General features: G+C 48.0%; 1 protein-coding gene across 2 annotated transcripts in view; it reads right to left on the reverse strand.

Annotated features, from left to right (window-relative positions):
* Positions 1-10,706, reverse strand: part of pard3ba (par-3 family cell polarity regulator beta a) — a 99,363-nt gene extending 88,657 nt beyond the window's left edge. For both annotated transcript variants that reach the window (XM_079185500.1, XM_079185499.1), the window contains exons 1-2: positions 10,288-10,706; positions 5,854-5,952 (exon numbers count right to left, since the gene is read on the reverse strand). In XM_079185500.1, the coding sequence (XP_079041626.1) occupies positions 5,854-5,952; positions 10,288-10,404 (216 nt within the window). In that variant the 5' untranslated portion in view covers positions 10,405-10,706. The remainder of the gene's footprint in view (positions 1-5,853; positions 5,953-10,287) is intronic.
* Positions 10,707-13,027: the final 2,321 nt, after the last annotated feature.

Consider the following 13,027-nt stretch of genomic DNA (forward strand, 5'->3'; position numbering starts at 1 on the left):
GTGATGGGGACGAGGGGCAGAACAAAACAAAAAAAGTGAGTGCGACACAGCGGACGCAGATGCGGCTTCAGCTGTGTAATTGCGCCAGAAATCATGAAATACTCGACCTAAATGAGTTGGATTCAGTATCACCAGCATTTATCCTCCACACACACACACACACACACACACACACACACACACAGACGGGAGTGTGACTTTCTGCTGATTTGAGTTATTAGCAGTTGGAGTGACTCGGTGAGTGAAAACACACACACACACACACTAGTTTGGGGCAATGTCATCCAGGATAACAGATGGCGTGAGGCTGGTGAGGTCAGAGAGTAGATTTGCTGTAAACAAGTTGATCTATAATAGACCATTAGCTCCTCTGCAGGCTGCCAAGCTAACTGATGAAGCTAATACTGAGGACGAACAAAGCTCGACGTGGCTGTTTTTCTGATGTCCTTCATGTTTTCCTGCCCCCCCCCCCCCGCCGGACCCAAGCAGGCCAGGCGGGTCAGGTTGCAGCCTGACACCGTCTCACTCCATTAGGAGCTAACAGGTGGAGTGATGGCGACGCGGAGGGCGACATGGAGATTGGTGATTAACAAGAAGGAGGAACACCAAATAGGACAAGATCTGAGGGGCGTGAGGGGGGGGGGGGGGGGGGGGGGGGGGGGGGGGGGGGGCAGAAACGGGGCCTTATCCGAGACTGAATCCCGGGCCTTTTGCTTCAGCGAGCTGACAAATGACTTTGGAGAGGTGCCATCGTTCAAAGTCGAAAAAAGGTGGCGCGACGGCTCGTCTGCGGGAATTAAAAGTTCCAATAAAGTGCAACTTTGAGAGAAAAGTGAAATGAAAAGCAGACGGGCACGGCGAGAGCTCGCTCTCCTTAAAGCCTTCCCAGAGTTCCCCGCGTCGTGATTACAATCAAACAGGGTTTGGTGAATGTGTTTTGTTAATTGAATATAATCAGATGAAGAGCTGCTGTGGTGCTCAGATGGTGGTGTGGGGGGGGGGGGGGGGGGGGGAGATATGATGAAATCAGCTCGAGTGGCCGAGTCCCGCCGGGCAAAAAACAGTCAACCGCTCCGGTCTGATCCGATCTGATCTGCAGGCAACAGAGATAATCTGACTTTATTCAATATACCGGATGTTTACTGGAGATTTGAATATATGAATATAATTGACGTTGGAGAGAGCGCATTAATAAACACACGATAAAGGACAAAGCAACGGGAACTCCTCTCCCCTCCGTCTAACTCGATAGCTCAACAAGTCTTTATGAAGGTCACGCTATACAGACAACAAACTTCCTGCTTCAAGTCTTTATGGCAGAGACTCGAAATCCGCCAGACTCATGGGAACCACAAAAGGTTGTTCTGCAATTTTAGAAAGAATGAATTGTCATCAGACAGCCGTCTTGCTAAATGGACAAACACTATTTAGAAATATGACTTCATATAATGAGAATAACCGAGCAACAGCTTCAGACAATCAAATCTCTGCATGTCTGGAGCCCCCGGGCTTCAACGGCGACGGCAACCTTAAGAAATACATTTTGCTCGAATAACAATCAACCAAGCAGACGACAGAAGGAACTTAATGACCGGTTCATTTTACACACCGGGCATGTTCCTGAGTCCACGCAAGACTTCTAATTAATATTCAAATGTGCCAGACAGACACAGGTTAGGACGTATGGATCACCATTAGAAGGACATTCGGGAAATTCATCTCTGGCTGCGTTTTAGCACGTGATCCCTGTCAGCTCCCAGCATTTAACCATTTGACCACCTTTAACTTTTATGTTCTGCACCGAGCCTGTTTTTCCCTCTTCCCTTTCTCACGTCCTCTAACGTGAATCGCCTTTGTGTACGAAACGTGCTATAGAAATAAACTTGCCCCGCCGTGAGATGTTCTAATCAGCGCGCTTGACCCCCCCCCCCCCCCCCCCCCCCCCGCTCGCTCATCACTTGGCCATTCAGACAGGGCGCGGAGTTGCGGAAGACTATTCGGGTGCCAATCAAATGGCGGAGGTGAGGGAGCGCGATGTCACGGAGGCGTCAAAAGGCTAATCAGCACGTCTGCGCCTCGCAATCACGCTCCCATTCACGAAACTTTTGTAGCGCGGTTTTAAGTAAATGCGCTTTTATTGTCGCCTGTCAGAGGGGCTGACATCTGACGTGTGATAAATGACTTCAGGCAAGTCGCCCGACGTGACTGGTGGGAATCAAATCATTTAATCTCACTGGCTTGAGATCTGAAGCTAAAGACTGGACTTCACAAGGCTGGGTGCCCATATATGGATGTGAACAGCTGTTATGTAGAAGGGGAAGTATATGCTTGTCTTTAATTTATAAAAAAGAAAGAAATATGAACTAAATATGGAAGAAATTACTCAAAGGTGTCTTTTTTCTCTGTATAGGATGTGAAAGATGCTCGCAGACCTACTTTAAATACCACAACGCGCCTCCGTGAGGCCGACTCATTTTTCTTCCCGGCATCGCGTCCTCCGCGGCGACGTGCCGGCAGAAGAGATGGATGATGGGAGATGGCCCCACCGCGATCAAGCGGTTGGCATTTCGGAGGGAGATCAGCTGGGACGCGCACCCTCGCCATTTCACGGCGAGCCGGGGCTTTCACGGGAGGTTTCGTGGATGCAGTGATTAAAAAAGGGCTAATTAAAGTGAGATGGAGGAAATCATTCCCGGGGTTTTTTTCCCTATTAAATTTCCCATGAAATTAGATTTCTCGTTTGGCTGAATTGGGATGGAAGGTTGACTTTTTTTTTTAAGTGTTATTCCCCTCCATCAACAACAAGGTCCGTGTGGAGCAATGTATGTGCGCGCGTGGAATGAGGATTGACAGTCCACTTATGAGGAGACGTTATGCTCCCTGAGTTTAATCCCCGCTCTGAGAGGAGATCGGCCGTGACAAAGGGGGGAGGACACTCGCACATGTTTGACATTCACATTTCCGCTGCACGTAGAGGAAACGGCGTGAAGAGACGGCCTCCATATCTCACGCCATCTAGACGGCGTTTCACTCCGGCCGCGCTGCACGAAACCTCTCCAATGGACACAGGAAGCAGCAGCCACGTCAATGGTAAACACACATGGGAGGGAGAATTAAAAGCCGGTGTATAGCTTGTATGTTAACGGCACGCTGGCATTGGGACAGCCTGCCTGACGCCGAGACTTATGGGAGTAAAGGCCGCGGCTAATGCAGGATCCCCAAAAAGGCCGCGAATGGCATGTATCACGGTACTAGGAACACATTGAGCGTTCCTAGTACCACGATACAAGTCCACGACGCAATGCGTGTGTGAAAAAACCACACACTGACGGAGGATGAAGCAGGTTAACTAGCCTCTAAACTACAGCGATTTGACCTCGCAGCGTGACAGAAGAGGAAGAGATCGAAAAAGCGGTTTCGTCCGCCCGCTTCTCCGAAAACCATTAACAAAGTCGTGGGGTATCCGACAGGGTCAATGCCTCCAACTGCCTTCTGAGAGCTGCGGGGCGCACACACACACACACACACACACACACACACACACACACACACACACACACACACACACACACACACACACACACACACACACACACACACACACACACACACACACACACACACACACAGTAAAGGGTCACAGTAGAGGAGAGCTTCATAGTATAATTGACTGAACCGTGACCTGCTCTCTTCATACTGAGGTCTTTTGTGTCTGTGTATACGTGGTCACACCTCAGCCAACACCCCGTGGCCTTCCTCGCATTCATCAGATTGATATTAATATTCATGAGGAGGCTGGTGGCCGGTGTGTCTCGAGATGGGGGGGGGGTGCTAATGAACGAAGCGTGTTTGCATGTGTGTGTGCGGGGGGGGGGGGGGGGGGGGGGGGCGGCAAGCTGTAATCAAATCACAGCCGCCCCCTCATCTCCGCCCTCATCAACCACCAGTGGCGCTCCTTCCGTGGACGATAATGCTAACATGCTATGCCACGCGACTGCCTGCGGTTCGGCGCGGGGCGGCAGAGACAGCAGACGTGTGGGTGTGTGTGTGTGTTGAGTAATGGTCGGGGGCTGGCCCAGATAAAGAGGTCTGGACTCACGGGCTAAGCTAACCACTCGGCGTACAAATAGCTTACCATTATCTCTCATTAGCATCCGCGGCTAACACAGGGCCCACGCTGTGCGGTGGAGGGCCCTCACAATGGGACCACTCCTGTATGATTGATGGGGAAACAGCGTCGGCCACAATAACAGAACCAAAAACAGCTGAAAAAGAGAAGCACTAAAGATAGAATCTGGCGGCGAGGTTATAAAAACGTAGACAAACAAAACGGGAGTCGGACTAATCAAGAACGCCAGGCACGGCTCATTAATCTGAGGGAGCCGACGCCGCTTGGAAGCCCGGAGATAAGTCGGGATGACTGGCACGCTACCAGGACCACGTGCGCCCGCTCGTCCTACTCAGCCCGCTATCTTCTTCATCAGCGGGAAAAACAAAAGGATGAAATGAGGAGCGGGATGAAAGCCGCGAGGAGGAGGAGGGAGGAAGAAGGGGAGGAGGAGGAGGGGGGGGGGCGTCTGGAGAATTGGGTGAAAGCTGAGAGAGAGAGCAAAGAAACAAAAAAAGGTAAATTAGACGGTTCCTGCAGGTTTTTGGAGCGAAGCGTTTGCTCAGCACAGCCCCTGATCACAAAGAGCGCCGGAGAGCCGACGTCGGAGGAGGGGGGGGGGATTTTATCAAATGCTAGAGCGGGATTTGATCTGTGACACTTCACCGTCAACACCAGAGAAAGCAGGTTTTAGGTGGAGGAGGAGGAGGATGAGTCATTAAACTCCATGCCAGACTCATCCTCTTATGCACAAATAAAGCAGATCTCATGATTATAATCCCATCATCCCGGAAAATGAAGCTTCTGTTCTCTGTGATTGCAAAAGAAAAACTTCCCCACAGTTGAAGATTCACACATCTATTATTCAGCTCTGTCCCCCTTTTCTTTTTCTCCCCACAAAGAGTATTTTGCCAAACTTGCAGTCCTACATTCATAAACACGCACGCACGCGCTCTATTGTTCACGCAGTTTAAAACGCCATTGTCACCGCGCGGTACATGGTCGGCGGGAATATTCCATTTCCATTTCATTTCGGCCTTCTTGCTGACTAAGTGTTGATAATTCATCTCCCGTCTGGGCCCCGGGGCTTATGAATATGGATTTCGTGAGAGTTTATTAGCACATTTTAGGAATGCATTATGGGAAATTAAAGTGTGCTCTTTATAGAAACCGGGCCGCTCAGCCCGATTCTGTGAAGTTACGTTTTCGGAGGACTTTTAAATCTGAAATGATGTCCCTTCATCCGTCTCAGTGAAAACGAAACATGACAGCTAAATCACACGGCGACGTCACCACTCCAACGCTGGCTTTTCTGAAGAACCAGAGGGAAGAGGTGTGTGTGTGTGTGTGTGGGGGGGGGGGGATAAGCTTGTGTGTGTGGAGCGAAGTACGACGCAATCAAATCAGAGTTGATGTTTATTTTCTGTTTCCTGTCACATTCGGTACGGAGTCGTTCGAGACGGTGACAAGCGAACCAAGGTTTGGATTTCCAAATACCTTGTTTGTTGGGCTTGCTGTCACGCTGCCAGGCTGGAGACTTTGCGAGAGGAGTCAAAATAAATCCGCGAGCAGACTCTAAGCGCGGCTGAGAGCGACGGACTCTCTGCTGTAATTCGCCACGCCTCGCGCCAGGTAAGAGCAATCAAGACACCGCTTGCAACGAGGAATGGCGACGAACACCCCCCCCCCCGATGCGTGAACACCAGAACGCAACGGTGCAGCCTGTCCGTCGCCTCGTCCCTCACCTTGTCTCGGTCTTCCACGAGGTCACTCAGCAGGTCGTCCATGTCCATGATCCCTCCGATGTACGTCAAGTGGTGGGTCTTCACTTCGCTCTCCTCCTGCTGGAGACAAAATTAGCATCAGAGCACGAATAAAAAGAACAGATTTAATTACCATCACTTTAACTTTAAGACTTTAACACAAATAACAAAAACACATTCGCACAAAAGGTTCCAGAAACATAAATCCTTCATGTGTCATTTCCACTACACACACACACACACACACGTTTTACAGAGCTATGTTTGAAGATTTCCATTATTGTTTTATGCTAAAAATAGCTCCCCTCTCTGCCATTTGTGCTCCAGTACGAATGCTTTTGTTTACAGCAGCAAATGTGCCACGACGCTGACAGTCAGTCAGCGCAACCGCCGCACAGACGTCCAGACCCAGCAGCCAGGCTTCCCCTGTTTGTTCGGCAGGTACAGTAGCGGCACATGACCTACATTACGCGAGTACAGTTCGTGCAGAGGAATGTTAAAGTGAGGAGGGCTGGTGGTGGATGGGACATTTTTTTCCAGTTTTCGCCGCTCTGCGGGGCACATTCCGGGCCGCCGTCGCCATGAGGTCGGAGGTCAGAGTGAGCAGGGCGCAGGAAGTACCCGCTAGCCGGTGTGCGCTCCGACCGTTGATGGGGAACAAGGACTTTTGTCTGTGATCTGTGTGGGCAGAGAAAAATCAACAGAGAAGTACACATCTTCCCCTTTCTGCGAGAGTGGGAGAAGAGAAAGATCAAATATGAATACAAATAAGTGAAACTCAGACCTCCTGGATGGGTCAAATGTTGCTATTTTCTTTCCAACATTTCGACTAAAAGAAATCTTTGAGGAGACTTTATCGTTTCCAACAATGTGTGCGGTAGAAAATAGCCCATTAGGAGCTGCCCATACCAATAAGCAATCTGTCCAGACCGACACACGACTACATTAGCGGCTAAATTACCAGCTATGGGCAATAAGCCGCGGAAGGCTGGAATGACTTTGGCTGAGACCCAGCGAGTGGCTTCTGCTGCATCACCGAGACCCGTCGTGAATGGGCTCCTTCTCGCTCCGCTGCATCCGAATGTGAATTACGGGGGCGCCAAAAAAAAAAAAAATAGAAGAGAGAGAGGGGGTGTCTGCCTTGCACAATGGGCCGAGTCCATTCTCTTAAAAACAAATGGTCGGGAGAGGCTGGGATTTCAATCGCAGGAATAAAGCCAGAGCCTCCCTTTCTTTCAGAGGTGCCCGTCATGCCGCAGCTGAGACGTCTACAACTCGCACACAAACGCGGTGTCGTTTTCCCACAATGCAACGGCGTGTTGGCAAACACAAACAGCGATGCACTCAAGAGCATCCTTGTCACTGTAAAAAAGAAATGGTTTGATGGCTTACAAAGAGAGTAGACACCTGCATCGTCATCGCTTTTATTGAAGTGTGACACATTTTTATAAAGACAACCAAACGCAATGCATGCTGGGAAGCCACAGTAACTTTTAGCTCATAGCTCATTCGATCCGTTATAGCATTGTACCAGAATATTAAGAAAAAACATATTTAAAATCAGAAACAGTGTGTTTATTGATAATCTATTGAGTCTTTATGTTCATGTTTACTACAGGGACATTGAAACCGGTGGAGCGCAGACGTAGCAAAGACGTCAGGGCGAAGCGTTTACACCTCGCCAGAAAAACCGGTCCAACCTGAACGACTGCCGGCATTCTTCTGCCTCCAACCGACACTGTTCCCACTGTGTGTGTGTGTGTGTGTGTGTGTGTGTGTGACAGCACACAGCAGAGGAAGGAAGCGCGGTAATTGGCTCGTTTGCCCATCACCAGCATTACGACACACACCTTTATGAAATAAGAGGTATTGGTGTGATTTTTTTTTAATTTTGGAATTAGCATCAGTGGATCAGAGCGCCGCAGTGCCTAAGTGTTAATTAGCATCACCTGTGGTGTACTTGTGCGTCCGTTTTCCTCTGACAGAAAAAACGCACTGCCTAGTGATGAACGTACGACACTTCAGAGGGAAAGAAAAACACCCTCCTCTGATGTCCCGCGTTGTCAATCCCTGCTAATTCCCCTTTGTATCCTGAACTCTTCCCGTGACATGGAAAAACAAAAAGGAGTCGGGAGTCAGCCAGTCAACAGCGGAGGAGAATTACCGAGACAGTCAGAAGAGCAAATTACAGAATTAAGAGCACTTCTTGAGTTGTGATATCTTGCTGAAACAGTTTTTTGTCAGGTCTTTCTGCTGCTTTCACGTCTCTGGAACTGAGGCCTTTTTATTGTGTCACTGTCTGGAATGCCCGAGTTTAAAGTCCCCCACGCTGCCCCTCGGCGAGCCCCGGGATGCTGCTCTGTAGCTATTTCAAGTATTTGTCCTTCAGGGAACAAGAGTCTAACGCAATGTACAGTTAGAATACGGAGCCGAAACAGTTTGAGGAATGCAGGGAATCTCGCTGAACACATTCGAGAGCCAGCCGGGCCTGAAAGCACGATGACACACTGACGTTTGAATAGTTACAATAAAGGCCTTCTGCATAGCTGAGTTGTGACTCACACACGCCGGCCCCCACTGGACTACTCCTCTCGCTCACACACACGAGGAGGAGGAGGAGGAGGGCAAAGTGCTTCCAGCTCGTTTAGTGCACCGTCAGGTGTCGGCATGGAGTTGGTATGGGGGCTGTAATCCGAACTGAAACCTGCAGGACGGACAGGCCGTGAGACGGGGAGAGACGGCTGCAGTACCTGGCCTTGTGTTTTCTTTATTGTGCAATAGTATGGATGGCAGATGGAAGTTAAGAACTAATCAAACATTTCCACTATTATATATAAATCTTACAGTGACACCTCGGGGTGCAAATCTTTGCACAATAGCAGTGATCGAATAGTGCGCGAGGAAACGACATGAGAAGATCTTTTGTCACATTCGCGATACACATTTGCGCAGCGGGATTTTACAACTGTGTAACAAGTCGGAATGCAGCTCGTTAGAGGCTTTGTCAGTTAACATGACAACGTCTTCTCAACAACGGATGCACGAAAAGCAGCTGTGCACGCGTGCGGAGTCACACTCGACACTAGATCAGAATAACCTGCCAATTAGCAAGGTCTGCGTGCCGTTGCTGCGATGCACAGTGCAGAACCCTGTTCACCGACACACATTCTCTGCGCTCAGGACTGCTGAGTCAGTGTCCTGCAATGGCTGCTAATTAACATGCTCTGTGAAAAGCAATCAGGGGGGGGGGGGGGGGCTGGTGTGCTCTCGCCGAGCATCAGCAGGGACGGCCGGGAGGAGCGGCCATGGCTGCCGGTGAAGCAGAGACGTGACAGCTCAGGGGACACCAGGCAAGATGAGCTCCTCCGTGTGTGTGTGTGTGTGTGTGTGTGTAATCCATCCTTCCATCCCTGCTTCCGCAGGCCCCTCGCGTCTCCACAAGCCAGTGGCACGTGGTCGGGCTGAATCGGCGGCGGCGGCGGCGGTGGTGGTGGGGACCAGCCAACCGATAAGACCCGGACCTGTCACCAGTCCTAATCCCCAATCACTCACGGGACAAAAGCCTCCTGTCCGCGACCGCGCAGCCCCCGACTCTGTCCACGTTGAGGACATCAGACAGTAAACTCCCACCTGCCCGCTGAGATACCAGGGCTTAAAAACAGAGAGCTATTGTACAGGTAGACAGCTGAAGGGCCACACGGGGGACCAAACTCACACCGGCACCCCTATCACGCCGGGACAGCGTGCACATACACGGCGGCTGATTAACAAAAGGTCAAGTCGACAGAGTGATTAATGCTCAAGTGATTGCACAGAGCTTGAGGGGGGGGGGGGGGGGCATATCTTTGTGTACATGTGGGACATTCAAAACAACACGTCACAGTTGAACAGCACTGTAGACTAGTTACTGGTCAGTGTATTTACCCAGAATGCCTTTTCTTTGTGCATCCAGATGTTGCATGCACAAAGCAACCACAAGATGTTGTTTTTGGAGGCATGTGCCAGTCACACCCCTTACTCATATTCTACAGCTGCATTGCATCCTGGTCTATTGAGGCATGTTGGCGATCTCCTGTGATGGTTTCCTTAGTTTGGGATTGTTGACCATCAAAAAGCTCAAACATTGTATTTATATGAAATGTTAACAGCAGTTCTCAGCACAATAGGACGACAACAACACTTAAATAACAGTCAAACCTGTACTTGAATGGCACGTAAAAGTTCAGTAAACCAAAAGACTTAGTATCTAACGTTAGTAAAGTATGAACACAACCACACATTGGTCACGTGACACCACAGCCAGGTGACACCACAGCTATTGCTCTTATGAAACATGAAGAATGAGTGGAATTAAAACTCTTCTGTGGGTATAATAACGTGGAAGTTGAGTAGGTGACTGTTTGAAGGGGTGTTTACCTGGTCCAAAATCCTGCGGTATCTCCGCGTGGCTTGTTCGGTCAAGTCCCGGACGGTCCACGCAGCTTTGCAGGGAACCACCACCGAGGTGTCCCCGAACGTCACCGTGACTTTCATAGCAGCTGTCAAGTCAAATGTGTGGTTGTTTTTTGGAAAATAATAAAGAAATGTATCCAAGTTTCGGTTGTATCTCGAGCGCGGAGCTCCTCCCTGGAAAGTGGCACCTGTCCGTCGAAACCGGAGCAACAGGTGTCTCAGTTCAGGTCGAAATCCCGGTGAAGTCCCTCGTGCGCCTTTACCGAGCCGACACGCGCGTACGCAACACGTTCATTTAAACCAAGTTGTCATATAAGTCGCAGAAAAACAGGAGCTACGGCCGCGGAAGTGTGACTTTCTGTCATCGTTGAGCGCCGCGCGGATCCACCCAAACAAAACAAAACTGCGCGAGGAACCCGGAAGAAATCACAGCGACTCTGGCACTTCAGGAAACTGCATTCCCACTGACGCCCCGCCATGCTTATAATAACAAATATGTTTTCTATATTTGATGTAGTTTTAAGCTTTTAATAGAAACACAAGGACAATGATCATCCAATAACGCATTTGTCATTAAGTAATGTGTTAGAATGGTTATGTCATCTGATAAAATCTCACTTTACAACCAATGAAATATGAAATATCCTCATGAAATTGCATTTAAAACAACAGTCTTATTTAATCCATACCTCTGAAAAACTCTCACTTTACAACCAAAAAAATATATAGGAATGTATCTGGCCTTTTTTTCCGTCCCCCTACATACTAACCTACCATGTCATCATTTCAGTCAGGTCTTAAATACCTAATAATTAAAATAATAATCAGAGGCCGATATTGTACATTTCACCCCACTACATTTATTTCCCAGGTATTGTTATGAGCTACTTTATACATAAACATTTTACATACACAGCCTGTAATCTTATTAACTACTCAACAGAGTGTGGAATGGTTCAAATTTCCTGTAAAAATGATCAAATATTAATAAATACATTTTAATAATATGTGATAGTCTAACAATGACAGGTCATTCTCCACCACAATGAGAACCTTTACTTTTAATCATTTATTTTGCATTTTTTTTAAACTTAACATTAGGAATGCATATTCTGGTTTCCTAAATGTCATTATTTGCAATATATAATACATACACATAATAATATAATATTATATATAATATAATATATTATATTATAGGACAGGGAGACCATGAGGTACACATTTGCAGAGAATCATGTTATGCCTAACTCCTTCTAATCCCCCTGCACTCACACACACACACCTCTACTCACACGCATACTAATTACCTGCCTGTTATTGTCTGTCATTTTATGTCATTAGGTGTGTTGTGAAATTGCCTTTATGGATATTAATGGCCGCTGACACGCTCCCGTGCCTTATTCCCGCGCATTGTTTGGTTTTTGCTCACGGGAATTTCCTCCCCCCGTCAAATCAGAAAAGCCACCGGCGGCAGATGGATTCGTAATTGGGACAAGCAATTATTTCCACTGCCGCTGTAATTCACCCGAAATGTACGGAACGGAACAATGAAGGGCTGACAGCCTCTTTTGCCTCTCGTTTCATCTCACTCCTCTCATCCCCAATAAACAAGGTGAGGAGAGGAGAGGAGAGGAGAGAGAAAAAGATAATCTCTGCTTTTTAAGATCATTTTTCATCCTCTACCTGGTTTAACACTGTGTTGGCAGAGCCACTGAGAGTATATGATGCTCCCCCAGTGTGATTATGGCAGCATGCTGACTCATCAGTGGGTGTTGTTACTTGGCTGCACTCAGTCAGCGGTGGAACATGTGTGTTTCCATACAACATTATTTAATCCCTGTGAGCTAAACGAGAGATAAAGCCGTGTGACGTTAGTGCTTTAAGCCCTATTTGTCCTGTTCTCCATCCAAAGTCCAACGCTCACACTGTTGGTTAATGAAAGGCTCTGCCACAGTTTACTCACCTGTCGGTTAAAACTAAAAAAAAGTCACATTCCAAGTTGCGTCCTCAAAGCTGCACTTGGCAACTTTGCACTTCAGCCGCACTAGGCGGCAATGGGAGATTGCTGATTGACATTTTGAGGACTTCATTACCCAGAAATCAGTTGAAGTGGCTCCAGTCAACGGCACCTAAATGTTTGGAACAGCAGGTGTAGAGACCGGCAAAATAACAAAGATATTTTCGTCCTGATTGTTACTGGAGTGCTTCTGCAGGGTTTGAAGAACGTGCTGCACTCTCAATGGAATCTGATTTATTTATTTTTTTTATGCACCCATGCATGTTTCACAAGATTCTTTTTTGGGGCATTATATTTAATGACAGCAGAGCTAGAGTTACAGTAGCTTTAAATTCTTCATTGTGTTGTTTGTTCCTTGATCCAGAAGATGCAAAGACTCATCTCAGCTGTATTCGTTCATGCTTCAAACATCGACAAATAGCCAACTTTTTATCACATCATGTGCATATAGAGCATACGTCTTCTTTTTGGCCCGATTCTTGATGAAAGTTTTGATGTTTCCACCCCAAAAAAAAAAAAAAAGCTTGCAATTGAACCTTGAGTTGAGGGTGTTTTACCACAGACGTGTATTCAAATACAGACACCTAGTACCACACACTCACTGTACTATGGGACTGCTGCACGGAGAAGCTTCTCTGTTTGCTCAAGGCGGCTCCTGCCTATCAGCGCAGCTGAGAAAAACAA

Source organism: Pholis gunnellus (assembly GCF_910591455.1).
Source record: "Pholis gunnellus genome assembly, chromosome: 24".
NCBI lineage: Eukaryota > Metazoa > Chordata > Actinopteri > Perciformes > Pholidae > Pholis > Pholis gunnellus.